Source organism: Urocampus carinirostris, chromosome 10, assembly GCF_059441175.1.
Source record: "Urocampus carinirostris isolate Australia breed hairy pipefish chromosome 10, RoL_Ucar_1.0, whole genome shotgun sequence".
NCBI classification, from domain to species: domain Eukaryota; kingdom Metazoa; phylum Chordata; class Actinopteri; order Syngnathiformes; family Syngnathidae; genus Urocampus; species Urocampus carinirostris.
Window position 1 is genome coordinate 31,338,271 of NC_142358.1, and position 14,405 is coordinate 31,352,675.

General features: G+C 36.9%; 1 protein-coding gene across 3 annotated transcripts in view; it reads right to left on the reverse strand.

Moving 5' to 3' along the window:
• Positions 1–2,385: 2,385 nt before the first annotated feature.
• zbbx (zinc finger, B-box domain containing) overlaps positions 2,386–14,405 on the reverse strand; it is a 35,455-nt gene continuing 23,435 nt past the window's right edge. Inside the window, exons 7-9 of one of the 3 annotated variants that reach the window (XM_088345481.1) lie at positions 9,185–9,395; positions 3,638–3,788; positions 2,386–2,553 (exon numbers count right to left, since the gene is read on the reverse strand). In XM_088345481.1, the coding sequence (XP_088201607.1) occupies positions 2,550–2,553; positions 3,638–3,788; positions 9,185–9,395 (366 nt within the window). In that variant the 3' untranslated portion in view covers positions 2,386–2,549. Of the gene's footprint in view, positions 2,554–3,522; positions 3,789–9,184; positions 9,396–14,405 lie in introns of those variants that run through there. The other 2 variants (XM_088345479.1, XM_088345480.1) reach the window with 2 other exon arrangements.

Sequence of the window (14,405 nt, forward strand, 5' to 3'; positions counted from 1 at the left end):
AACCATCTTGAAAATTATCAGAGGTGCCCAAACGTTTTCATTCAACTTAATGCTAAACTAAAGTAGGCCCTGTATTAAAATAAAAAAGTTTTTGGGAGCGTGGAGAAGGAAAAGTGATCAAATACATCCTTTTAAGATCATCTGTAATACATGACCCAGTTAAAATATAGAACTTTACAAGAGACTGATTCGCTTCATCATCAAGTTTGCAAGCCGTGTAGAAAAACCTGTGACAAGCACTCGATTAAAACAGTTTTTACAAAACTTCAGAGTTTGAAAAAATATATTCTAACAGAGAAGTTGATGATCCATAACCTCATAGCACAGACTATTAAGTGGAACAAGTGTGAATTTGAAATTGCAACAATTACCGTAAATTCCGGACTATATTTTTCCCCAGACGTTCAACCCTGCAGCTTATTCAGTGATGCGGCCAATATATTTTTCTAACGGCCGCCAGCGGCGCTCGAGTACAAAAGGTACAATTTAGACCGGTGGAATATATGCGCCGAAGAGAACTGCAACTTCTTGGGTTTGTGTACGGATTAAATTAGCGTAAACATACCCTCATCATACAAAATGCGAAACAAAAGGCACATCAAAAAATCCACCATCACCAATGGGTTTCGAAAAGCCGGTCTGCTGCGTGACGGAGAGGAGGGCACAGAATCAGGAGTGGATGAGAGTTCAAGCGTCAGTGACAGCACGAGTCCGGCTGCGGGAGCTTGGGACGACGTCTATATGACAAAGTTTCTTTCCGACACTGAGGAAGACAACTTTGATGGCTTCAGTTCTAAGGAGGAAGATGTGGATGGTTTAACGTGATTTTTACAAGTTGCGAGCGTGTTGCTAGCGTGTTGGTACCTGTCACAGGCACCGTTTGGGATGAAAGTTATATTATTAGTATTAAAGCTTTGAAAAACTCTTTCGGTGTACAGTCTTTCTTTGTAAATATGTGTAACCATGTATAATATGTATTTGCAACTGTATATTTTTGTAATGTATTTATTTTAGAGACTTATTCTGATGTGTTTTGCACAGGCGAATCAAAAAGAAGGGGCGAAAACAACGGGTGCTTACGGGAAGTGGAGTAAAGTGGACGCGGCGGACAATAGTGGATATATATTTTTCCCACCCTTAACTTTGGAAATATACACGTTTTTCCTTGGATTACTTTCAACGGGACCCGGACTCTGCAGGTCTGCATCAAACCTTAAGTACCGGTATCATTTTCAGTTCATTTTGCCGGCTGTGAATTTTGGACTGTGTACTTTAATGAAGGACATTCAGTTTCAATCGCGGAACTGAAAGTCGGGTTTGGGTTAATTTTGTGTTACATTTTTTAATGTGGGCGCATGCGGCTTATATACAGGTGCGGCTTGTGTAAGTACAAAATCGGTTTTCCTCTTAAAATGTGGTGGGTGCGGCTTATAATCAGGTGCGCTTTATAGTCCGGAATTTACGGTAGCTGGGTGGAGTCAGGTCAAGTTGTCAACCCTTAACCGTTCAGTCCTTTTTTAAGAGGTTTAATACCTTAATCACAGTTACCTTGACTTTGGCATTGTGATGGAAGAAGGCACTACCTCACCTCACCAAGAGAATTTCAGGTAATCAGCCTGACAACCCCCCTAGTCACACGTCTGTTGATGTTTACGACTCTAATACACCTCTCCCTTAGTGAGTTCCATAAAACAGCTCACACTCCATCCTCCTTTCATGCTCGGAAACTTGTTAAAATTCAGCCTCTCACTCTTTCTTTCTGCCAGCCGGCCAGTCCCTCTGTCTCTTCATTAAGCTCTGTCGCCATCATGGCTGCAGGCTTATTGCACTTAGATTGGCTCCCTGCTCAGTTCCGGGCTGAAAGGCTGCTGCAGCAGGGGACTGAAAGTGGCCCTGCTCAGGTGGTCAGTGGGCCCTAAAAGTACACTCTACCTCTGGCCTGGTCTCTGGTGGGCTTCTCAGTCCGAGAGGTGCCGCTTAAATAAGGGGCTATAATTATGGGACTTGCTGAATCCAAGCACTCTGGAAATCAACAGCCTGATGTGTGCTGAGAGAATGAAGGCTTTGCGAATTGACAAAGGGCACGAAACCCCGAGGCGGTGGCAAGAGAGGGTTACCGTGTCAAAGAAAAAAAATGATTGTGCATACCTGGATCTAATGGTTAAAGGGCACTCCGGAAATAAATAAAAAAAACAGTACAATCCCAAAATATATTTGACAAAAGTTGAGGAAATGTGCTGACTCATATCAATCGAACTTGTGCGCAGGAATATAAAATGTGTGCATAAAAACACTTTAACATGATTTATTTTAAGTAAGAATGTAGAAATCCACACTTTGTTACACAATATAAATAGCACTCATTTGTCACACACAGCTTTTGAAGTCCTCTTTTCCACAAATGTTTAAACTTCCCATTTAGCTGCATTTTAAAAAAAACTTTTGAAATTCCATTACCTACAAAGTCTTTCATAGCGATGGATGGTGGTCCACTTGATTGCCCTTCAAATAGTGAAATTTAATTTGCATTGCATTTCCATACGTGCCGTTTACCTGTTGACAGGAGCACATTGTCAACCGGTAATCAAAAGCATACATTTAAAAAATGTTGTTATTGGAAAACAGAGTGTTTATTAAATGACATTCATAAAAAATGAACTTATTATTACTATTTAAGTCTTGTTTCAAAACAGACTTGTTTTACAACAATTATGAAGGAGTGGTAAATCAGATTGATTAATAATCTCTTACTCCAACGAATTGAACCAAAATGAATCATTCCAATCATATTCAGTATATGTATTTTTTATTTAAAGCTACATCTTTGAGGGTCATACATACGCCACTGAAACATTATTTTTATTGTAAAATAACAAAAACTGAGATCACACTCACACCTCATCACCTTGTTTAACTGATCTTCACTACATTGAATCTAACAAAACCCTTCTAATCAAATTGTTTAGCCTTATAAAGTCCTCATATCATATTACACCCTCATCTCTAGAATAATCTTACACCATACCATTCATGAATCGTTTTTACAGTAAAAGTATCTACATTAATAAATCAGAAGTGATGATGCTCTGCTGGCATGTCCAGAAATAAACATTGTTTTAATGTCAGATAATTTTGCTTCTTTTATTGTTTTAATAATGGATTTATTTCAAAATACCCAAAAATGTGCAAAAGTATCTGCCATATTACTGTATTCTTTTGATATAAATGTTTTAACTTTAACAAGAAAAATAAAAGTATGAGGCTAAATTAGGAAATATAATGCCAATGTATTATGATGTAACTTTACTTTGTAAAATGGGAAGAAAAAAATGAACAAAAGTATCCACTATACTAACTCACTCTGTTGATTTTTTATATAAACATAATTATGTATGATAAGAAAAAAGTGCATATGTCTGATTTAAGAATTATTATCTCACTTTACAGGCTACAAATTATGTAAAGTAATTTAAAGTCTGTTGTGTAATTTCAATAGAAAAGCAAAAAATAGAGTAAAATGAGAAAAATAAATATTTGTCTCCAATTTTATTTAGAAAATAGAAGAAATAATACCTAAAATGAGCAAAACTGTTTGCCAGTAGAGCAAAATGCACTTGCAGTATGAATGAATATTTACCTGCGGTTTCTCTTGAGAAACAACCTGTCCATATAGGTAAGACTGCTTTCAGGAAACTCCACTTTGATGGGTACCTTGCCGTCTGCACGTCTTTCTCCTCCTTTATAACGTATCTCTAGAGGCAAGTCAGCTTGGGCCGCTACACCTGACACTGATACAGTAGGAGAAAGTACAATGTAAAAAGTTGGGATACATGGAGTAAAACTAAACCAAAAGTTTCATAGTCAATAACAAAAGAAGATGTGCAAAAACAACTTGGGGAGAAAGGAAAAAACACAGTATCATGACGCAGTAAATCTCAAAATAACATGAGCAAGATCATAATCATTTTGCCTATTTTAAGAATATTTTATCTTTTTCAAAGAGAGAAACATGATACCTTAAAATAACAAAATATATGAACCATTTTTTTTAACTAGAAGTGAAAATATTCCTTTATGAGATATTATTTTCATATATGAGAAAGACAAGGTGCATGATATCAAAACTCTAGTAAGAGCGAGGATTGCATAAAAAAAAAAATAGGTATTTCATAGAACATAAATATTAAGAAATTTGGTTTCACAACTAAATTAACTAGACTGATTCATAATTGTTCCCAAATGCATTTCATTGTTTTTATACCCTTCCAATTGTATTTACCGTATTTCTGAACTACTGCACATTTTTTTGCACATTTTCAGCACCCAATAGTCTGGTACATAAATTTAGCATTTCTTTCCGTCAATGAGAAATTTTTTTTTTTTCTACAGTGTTTGCACCACATAATTCTTACCAAATTACAAAAATAATTGCTCATTATAAGTCTATAATGTATGGACTTTTGTAGAAAAAATAATTCATACCCCATTTTCAGAAAACCTTACTCATTAAGAGTATGTTTTTTTCTTTGTTTTACAAATAAGATTTAGTTCCTCATATCAAATAAGATAACTCATCGTTAAAGGAAAAAAAATGTCTTTAATCTAGCAGATGTTAGATAACTTTTCTTATTTTAATATATATTTTTTACCAAGATTAGAAAAAATACCTAAAATAATTTATAATCTGCTGGCTAAAACAATTTATTGTCAGGACCAGAACGGACACAGGACCAAATTTCGTTACGTTCTCACAAGTTTTATTAAACAAAAGAGGAAGGACTGAGCCCAGAAAACCTAAGTTCGCTAGGCGCGAGAAGCAGGTCGCTCTGAACGCGGAAGTGGATCTTCCGTGGCGAGCGATGGCAGTGTCGGAAAAGGAAAAAAAAAAGGAGACAGTGTTGTAAGCGAGTCGTAAGCCAGGAAAGTAGAGTAGACGTGGTCGGGGACAAAAACGGGTTGAAGCCGGGACGGGAGAGTAGACGTGGTCAGAATCAAAAACGTGTCAGAGCCGGGGGACAGACAGGAGCAAAAAACGGGTGGGAGTCAGGGTCAAAGAAGGCTTGCCTAGTGTTAACTGAGGTTCACAGACAGACTGACAACAGGGGACAGATAGGAGTGGGTTTAAATAGGGACAGAAAGCCAATCAGAGTCCGAGGCAGTTGGCGCCAAAGTAGCGGGCACAAGTGAAATGAAATGAAATGAAATGAAATGAATGAAATGAAATTAAATGTGAAGCATAACAGTAATCATGACATTTATCTTGTTTTAAGTATACCGTATTTTCCGCACTATAAGGCGCACAAAAAAATCTGTTTTTTTTTTTTTCAAGCTGACTATGCGCCTTATAATCCGGTGCGCCTTATATATGGATCAATATTGAATTGCAAGGTCTCGCAACTAAGAGAAGCAGCCACCGACTCCAATTTTTGCGTAGAAGAAGAAGTGCGCTGTGCATACTGGGAAATATTAAACAACGATTCTCTTTTATTTGTGCGTTTGTATAAAGACCCTGAAATGGCTCCTATTAAGAGACAAGCTTGCAACGCAGAGTTTAAACTCAAGGCGATCAGTCACGCAGTAGAACACGGAAATAGAGCAGCAGCAAGAGAGTTCAACATTAATGAATCGATGGTGCGGAAGTGGAGGAAGTATGAGCATGAGCTGTTTAAGTTTTACATTTTACAGTTATTATGTAATTGCTTTATTGTTATTTATTTGTGTTTTGCACTTGTTATTGTTTTTGCACATTACGAGTGTCACTGTATTGCGATTGCACTAACGTTTAATTTACCATAACAGTAATAATAATAATAATAATTTACTTGTATTGTCATTCTTTGTAACAATGCACACAGAACGAAATGTCGATACACCTGACCCGTACAGTTAAACTGTAGCGAGCCGATGCAGCCGCAGCCAAACAGGGCGCAGCCATTTTAGTCATTAGGTGAGCAAACCCCCCATTTCACCCCTTAATGCTGAGCGCCAAGCAGGGAGGCAATGAGTACCAATGTTGTAAGTCTTAGGTATGACTCGGCCGAGGCTCGAACCAGCGACCTCCCAGTCTCAAAGCGGGCGCCCTACCATCTAGGCTACCGAGCTGGTAGTATCAGACGGTTTTTGCGTGTTGACTAAATGGAGGAAAAGTAAAATGTTATGCCTTGCTGTTGTTCAAAGATGTTAAAGATGTGTCACGAAAATGCTTTACCTCAGAGAAAATAATAAAACAGCTGTTTATTCATTTTGGGAGTGAATGGAGTTGTGGAAAGCTTGATTGTTATCTATTAATAAAGTTTGACTGACCTATCTGACTGTTTTGTTGACATTCCCTTTAGCGCGGCACCAACTAATGGTTGCATAATGTAACTACATCCTCTTAATCACAAACATGTCTCAAAAGACTGCACAGGATTACAATTACAAAATGGCACAATTACCTGATCTTAAACCAGCATGCACTTATAGCGCCTTATAATGCGGTGCGCCTTGTGTATGGAAAAAGTTTTAAAATATATCATTCATTGAAGGTGCGCCTTATAACATGGTGCGCCTTATAGTGCGGAAAATACTGTACATTTTGTCATGCCCCCCCCAAAAAAACTATATTAAATTACCTCAAATAATAAATAGAAAAACATTTTTTAATGTGGGCGCATGCGGCTTGTATACAATAAATACATTACAGATTTTTTTTTTCTTTTGCAGTATGCAATACGACAAGAACATTACAACAACAAAAAAGTAAAGGAAAAGGTTATGATTGCTCTCAACGCTTTAGATGTCCTCAGTGGCGGCTTTAAGTGGACCTGTGTGCCAGTGGCTTGACAGAAATAATTATGGCTGAAGGGGCTTGGCAGTAATTTGCAGAGTCGAGCAGAGAGAGAGAGTCTAAGTCGTAAGGTGAAAAAAAAGGGGTTGAGTACGGGGTAGAGAAACTAGAATAACACAACAGCGCAACCATAATAATAATAATAATAATTTCCTTGTATTGTCATTCTGTGTAACAATGTACACAGAACGAAATAAATATGCAGACATATGCTCTGCTGCACATGCAGTCGAAAATGGAAGGCAGCTTTTACAAATACGCATACGCACGGCTGAGGGGACTCTGCTGTGGAGTGGACTAGAGCCACCCAGAGCACTTCTCTCATTATCGCGATATGCATGGGCCATGGGTTATTTCTCGTACTGCAGGGTTAAGCGCTTTCTGGAAGGCCTTAACACTTCAGCGTACGGGTATGCGAAGGGGCAGCACAAATATTCGTGACTTTTTGAAAACGGAACGGTTAGGAGGAGAGTGGGGCTGGCGCATCAACTTGGCCGAGAAGCTGAAAAACTGACGCACACAGACCAAAAAATACATTCTCACGTCATTAGCAGAGAATTTTGCTAATTTTGGGAATATTTTTTATCTTTTAGTTTTTCAATCAGAAAAGGTATGATCAAAGTAAGAAAAATAATCAAGCAATAATTTTCCCCAAACTTAAGTCAGTGTCTGAAACAATGTCTGCCCAGACGCCCGGGACATGCATCTTTTACGTTGGGCGTACAACTTTCAAAACATCTCCCCCCGGGTGGCCAACAACTTTTTCAAGAAAAAAAAATTTTGTTTTTGTTTATTTTTTTTCCAATATCAAACGTTTGCTTTATTCAGATTTCGAAATCTTCGTTCGATTTGGAAATTTTTGGAAAGTTTGGCAATTTGCATACTTGGCAGCCAATCAGAAGCCAGCATCGAATAATTCGTGCTTTCAGACTTTCCCGAGCGTTATAAGGTCGTGCCTCTGCATATCCTTTTCCAAAGTAGACGCAACAGAGAACACAAGAAAAATGGATAAGTGGTTAGGAATCAAGCCAAAACCTCAGCCCCAGAAGATTCAAAAGAAGCTAACAAATTTTATGACGCTACAAAACGTAAACGTACATTAAAAGCATCGTGGAAAGAGTTCACGTGGCTTGTAGCAGATGCCGCAACGCAAACATTGCATGCATGAAGATGAGTAAATAGAGGTGCATACTGATGGCAGAGGGAAAACAGCTATGTCACATACATGCAATGAATGTTATAAATAGCTTTATAATAAACTTAGTTTTAAAGTGTTGTTCTGTTATATATTCTGATTATCAATCCCTAATACTTTGCGACAATGTTTTTTTTTTTTTTTTTTTTTTGCAATTAGTCGTCTCATTGTGTTTCAAGTTGTGAAAAATGAGGTAGGCAACTTTATGGCTGGGGAGGCAACTATTCAGAGTTGTCTGCCCTAGTGTCCGGTAACTTTTTGTCATGAGTTTCAGACATTGCTAGAGTACTTTTGTTATCGTGGACCAAAAATACTTCTTAATATGAGAACAATGCAATAAAATAAAAAAAATAAATCATTTTGCTCATTTATGTAGTTTCGCAATTTTTGAGTACCACGAAAAGAGGGCACACTGTGTTAAAAAGTGCAGCCTCCGTAGCTGCTTCTATTTCTGTATTTCACATTTACACAGGGCGCACCGAACTATAGGGCGCAGACACAAACTAAAGACAAAATCGCACCTATTTTCTTCTCAATTTTTTTGCAAAACCTATTTCAAGGTTTTTGGATTACATAGATACCCATAGCGGGAGGGAAATATGTCCAATTGCTCAGCATAGACTCCCTTGTCTTTGAGTATGTTTAAAACAAAATACAAATCAAAAAAGAAAATTTAGGGGAAAGACCTATAACGAGGAAAATCATTTTTTTAAAATAATTTTTACATGTTTCGCTATGCTTGAAAACACTTTCCCCATGTTTAGTGATCCGCAACAATAGGAAGAGTAACAAAAACAGCGGCTCAAGTTTAATATTTCAGATTTTAGAGAAACAAAAACGAAAATAGAAATATCTTTCAGTCTAGTTTTAATCTTTTTTAGATGTGTTAAAATGGCTTTGTTAACATTAAATTTTAAAATTAGAATATCCCTTTAACAGTAATAACTATTGATTGACGTCACACCATTAAAAGCAAAGCAAACTTTGAATAAAAATTGCCATATCTTTAAAATAGTTCCTCATAATGCTTCAATTATGGTAACATTTTAGAGCCCATTCCTTATACTTTCCATCGATACCAAAAACTCTAATTTGATTATTTCTTCTTTGTGACTCATTTCAGAAGATCAGGTCACATTTGGTTTATTTTTAATACTTACTGGTCTGAGTCGATATTGTAACAGGCTCTGCGGCACCATCCTCCTTTTGGTTTCTCCACTGTTTGAGAGCCTCCTGGAAAGATCGAGCTGACTCTTCTTCGTCAAATTCCCCACAAAGAAGAGAATTGGCAAAATCCCTTTTGCTATCTAGAAAGTGTTCCTTTCTTGTAATTTCGCCTCTCGTCTTGTTTCCATAATTGCCTACAAACATCTGCGAAGACATAAAAAAACAAAAAAGGCGAAATGAGAAGGCATGCAGAAATGTGATTCATGCTAATCTTCTCTAATCTATGACTATAACTGTATTGTAAAACACGAATAGAGATTGAATTACTCACATAACCCTGTATCACAATCCAGAATTGTAATCTTTATACTGTGTACTGCTTTCGCATATCCGGGTGATTATACATAGACGGGAAAAATGTTTGAAGGAAGTTAATTATATTCTTTAAGGCAGAGCGTATGTAATTGCCAATTTGTGCAAGTGAAAAAAAAACAAGTCGAGAGTTCATCGTCACAAGATATCATATGAACGATCAATATATCACAAGCTTGGTGGGGAAAATGTGATCAAAAATTAATTGGGCAGATCTTCAAAACTGCAAGGTGTCATATGAGTTCCAACTCTGTGCTCGTTTTCCAATTATATGCATTGTTTTACGGTCTATTATGTATTGAATTGTGTTATTCTTGAAGACTGCTTATAGATAAAGCCTGTCCTACAAGTCACAAATCTGTGAAAACTGTATGCCGGTTTTAAGTCTGGTGAAAAGCATACATAGTGCTGCTGATAAGTATATTGTTTAGTAAACATTATATATTGTATAAGGAGAGAAGACATCAAAGAATTTTGAACTTGCAACAAGAAGTGGAGAGGACTGTACAAAAAAATCCTCAATATGCAACAATTCCAATCTTTTCTGAAGGTCCTCTCCTAAGCCCTGTCTTTTTATTAAATCTCCTAGGTTACAAGAAGTAGAGCCGCCCTAAAGGGAGTACAAATCAAAGAACAGGAACATGGCCGGCCAATGGTGACACTAATGTAAACCGTGCATACTAGCCAACAACAGCGAGCTACGTTAGGACATTTCATTTGCAAGAGTCAAATAGAAATAAAACAGAACTAAATTATTTCTGTTTGGCAAGCAGAATACATGCATCAGTTGCCTTTTCTTTTTTCTTACAAGGAGGGTTTGACTTTAAACTGTCGAGTTAATGGGAAGAACGGCCGAAAAGTGAAAGACTGAAACTTGAATTTGCAGATGAGATGTTTAATTACTGATTCAAAACCCACGGGTTAGAAAACAGATGTAGGCTATAAATGAATTCATGAAGGCACTATACAAAGTAATTTGAGGATCCTAGATGGAGAGACTCATTCTAAATGCTGAATTTGAAATTGAATTTGAAAAACACTTGGGTTAAGTATAACCAATGTTTGGTTAAAAAAATTGACCCAATATTTGGGCTCAATATTTGGGTTGGTTTGACCCAAATTTGGGGTGCTACATAAAACAACCAAGCCTTTATAAAATAAAATGAACCAGAATTATATACATTTTTGCGGAATTGTCTTGTATGAAAAAATACTTTTTTAGAATAGAATAGAATATACCTTCATTGTCATTGTTACAAAATGGCTTAACATATTGTGACAACAAAATTGGGCATAGCACTCCAGGTTCACCTATTCACAGTGAGGATAAAATAAACCAAGAAGATAAAGGAACAGAGAAGATAAGGTTATAAAAACAAGGAGGATAAGGTTATAGTTATAATTTACACAATATTTACACAAAGAAATGTCGGCATGTAGGATGTTACATCAGTTGGTATCGTAATACAGTTTGGTATCGTAAGGGTTGTGCAATATGCATTTGGTGCAAAAAATAGTCAACATTGTGCAAGGTGAGCAGTAAACATAGTTTTTATGGGGGCTGTTTCTGCAAAACAACTGAGGACTTTGGGTCAAATCAACCCATGTTTTACCCAGACTTGAGTTATTTTAACCCAACAGTATTTAGAGTGAGGAATAAGAGATGACTAAGTGATCGTTAACATTGCTATAAAGAACAACAACATTGTGGTCGACTATCAAATGCAAGGACATGGCCACACAAAACTCTTTTTTTTTAATTGGTCAACAATATAAAGTGAAGGTAGACGCACTCAGCACAGGATGCTGTTGTATAAAATGTGTCTTTTGAGCATTGGGAAGATTAAGAAGGAAAATGGCTGCAAAGAACCAAGGAGTATCATTTGATATGAGCTTCCAGGAGTCTGGACAGCAAAAAGTGAGGTAAGAAGTACAGTATTTGTAATGTTTTACCGGGTTTTTTTAGCAGGAAAGATAAGGAAGCTCCATGGTGGTTATCACGGGAAAATAGATTGATTGATAACCCCAAACATATCTTATATTTCTCTTTTAAGCTTTTATTACGTGTTTCTCCTGGGGTGCTATCTAATCTCGTTGCAAACACTCCTCAATACATTGTTATCAATGACAATGAATTGTTGGCCTGCAGAGAGATGGGCGCCCCTAGGCTGTACTTGCCCAAGACAGACCACAGGAAATGGTGCCCCTACAACCCTTGTGGTTAAAGGATCCAGACCAGACCAGACATATTATATTCGAAATGAGGAGAACACATGTAATAAAACGTGAAAATGTAAACAAAAACTTTACATTGTGTTCTACATGTAATAAAAAAAAATCAAATAAATATTATCATGGTTGTGAGTGCAGCAAGAGGCACACACGCTGCATGAATGCTGATTGAGCTGCCTGCTCTGTACCGCAAGCTAAATTAATTTTCCTATTGCTTTAATAACTACTGACCACTTGTGCCGCTGAGGTGAACTCATATGAGGACTGTTATCCTGTCCTTGAAGTTGTCCCCCCAAACCACGGATGCTAAATTTTAAATATGCAAGGCCAACTACTGACAGTGGAGCCAAAAACAGTTTTTCTGGTCTTCAGGACTGTTTCAACTACATCAATCAGCTTCCTTTAATTAGGGTTTGAAAGAAAAGGTGAAGAACTGGAGTGCACTGAGATAAAAAGGGTGCAAAATTTTCGACAGGAGTGGTGTTCAATGCTAAACTACAACCCAGGGGCCATTTGGAGCACATCATCAGTTTGTGGTAAAATACTGAATTTGGACTTCAGTAAGGCTGCAGTAGTAAGAAATGAGGTTGTGGAGAATAAACGTTAGATACCACTAGTAAAAATAAATGGGTTGTCTTATTCCAACAATTTTCCAGGTATACAATCTCATAACAATCTTAAATATAAAAAGACAGCTAAAATAATGTATTTTCCAAACAATGTGGTTACTGAGATCCTATTACCATACCGTCCAAACATTGACTTAGCTCTTTGTGGCGGTCCGAATTCTGAACATTCTCATATTTCATTGCGAGGCTAGTTGGAATGCATCCTTGGGTTTTATAGGCGTTGCTGGCGGCGAATACGTTATTGTAAATAACGCACTAAAAGCCGCTACTTTTTTACTACATTTTAAACACTGAAGCTTGAAATATGGTGCTGCTTATTCTTTCTTTTCATGGTGGAACCTAAGAAAACAGAGAGCTGCTCTTTTCCACAACGCATAACCTCTAAATACAAAACACAGCAGTGACGACATGAAACATGCATGACTCCCTTCGAGAGAGATAAGTTGATTTTTTTGGGCAACATCATTCATATTGTAAATAGCCTGAATAAAAAATGAGGTTTAACAGTACTTCATTAACTCACAATATTTAAACTTTTTCCCCAACAAATCAAGTCTTCAATATATAAATCCGAATTGAACAGCAACAGAAGACATCAATCAAAAATGCTACACTTCTATCTCTGTATATTGTTGTCAATGGCAGGTCACTGGTGTATCCGTTAATCCTTGAGGAAGGATGACATTTTGGTCCGATACCGCAGAAAATACCAATATTAACACGAAAAGACCACTTCCATGTCTGTAACAATCTGGCAGTATTCTCAGTATGGTTGCCCCAGTGCTGTTGTCTAGAAATATGGGTTAAGTTTTTACCCGATGCAGCCCTCAAGTGCATTTTCTTTTGCCGCAGTAGTAAATACGTGCTCGTCTTTGGAACGGCCACCTTGAACGGTCACAAGATCTGAAAACATGTGACTTTAACAACTCAAAGCAGAAATGAAAAATGACAGATGAAAACAGCGTCGGATGTTCTTTTACAAGCCTTTTTTTCGGTTTCATTTTTTCTCTCAGTCGAAACCAAAAATGCAAGTTTGGCCATTTTTGGCTTAAAAATTTCCGATGCTAAAAATGCATTGCATCCCTCAGCATTTGTTTGCTTTTTTAAGAAGGCAACATATTTATTCTTGCTTGTTTATATAATATGAATAGTTTTTTTGGGAGGGGGTTTGTTTGTAATCCAACGACTGCAACCAGTTTTATGGGGCACAGCATGTTGACATTTTACCTGATGAGTTGAATTTTTGATCTTTCCGCAACAAAAATTGGAATGGTCTTTTTAATCATTGATAACATTTGGGAACAATAATTACAACGAGATTCGACAGTAGGATATTCAAGTAATAATGACTTTAAAGAGAAAAAATAAGATTAAAATGAATGTAAAGATAAAAAGGTGAAAATATTTACAAGGTAGAGCTTAGAGACTGGCCTAAGTTGTAAGTCCATTAAAATAAGTCCAATAAAAGTCGTACTACGACATTAGCAGCTACATATTTCAAAAAATAGAATCGATAAATATAATATGAATACGCCTTATCCTATACAGAGGCAATATCTACTGTATATATATTTGTTGCTGTCTTATGTGCTTGTTTAGGGTGATGATGGCCCAGAACCTGTTATTCCTTGTTTTAAAGAACCTGTAGCATTTATTTTAAATTGAAAGTAATGCCATAGCCTAGGGTTGTGGAACAGTAAAGGTCAAATATTAAAATGAAGTTTTATAAATAGTTAATCTCGCAGTTTAACAACAAGACCTATTACCAAGTGTCAACTAAAGCTCAATTCAAATGTCACATGTCATTAAGAACCCACACAATTTAACCCAAGCAATAAATGTGAATGTGTGATCCTTATCAAATAAACAAATCAATAAGATGGAGTGACCCAGTATGAAATTTTAATGAAATTAAGGCCACCCAGTTTCATATCCGTGTCCCTCTTGCAGTCTTTCCAACACAAATGACACAGGATTAGCT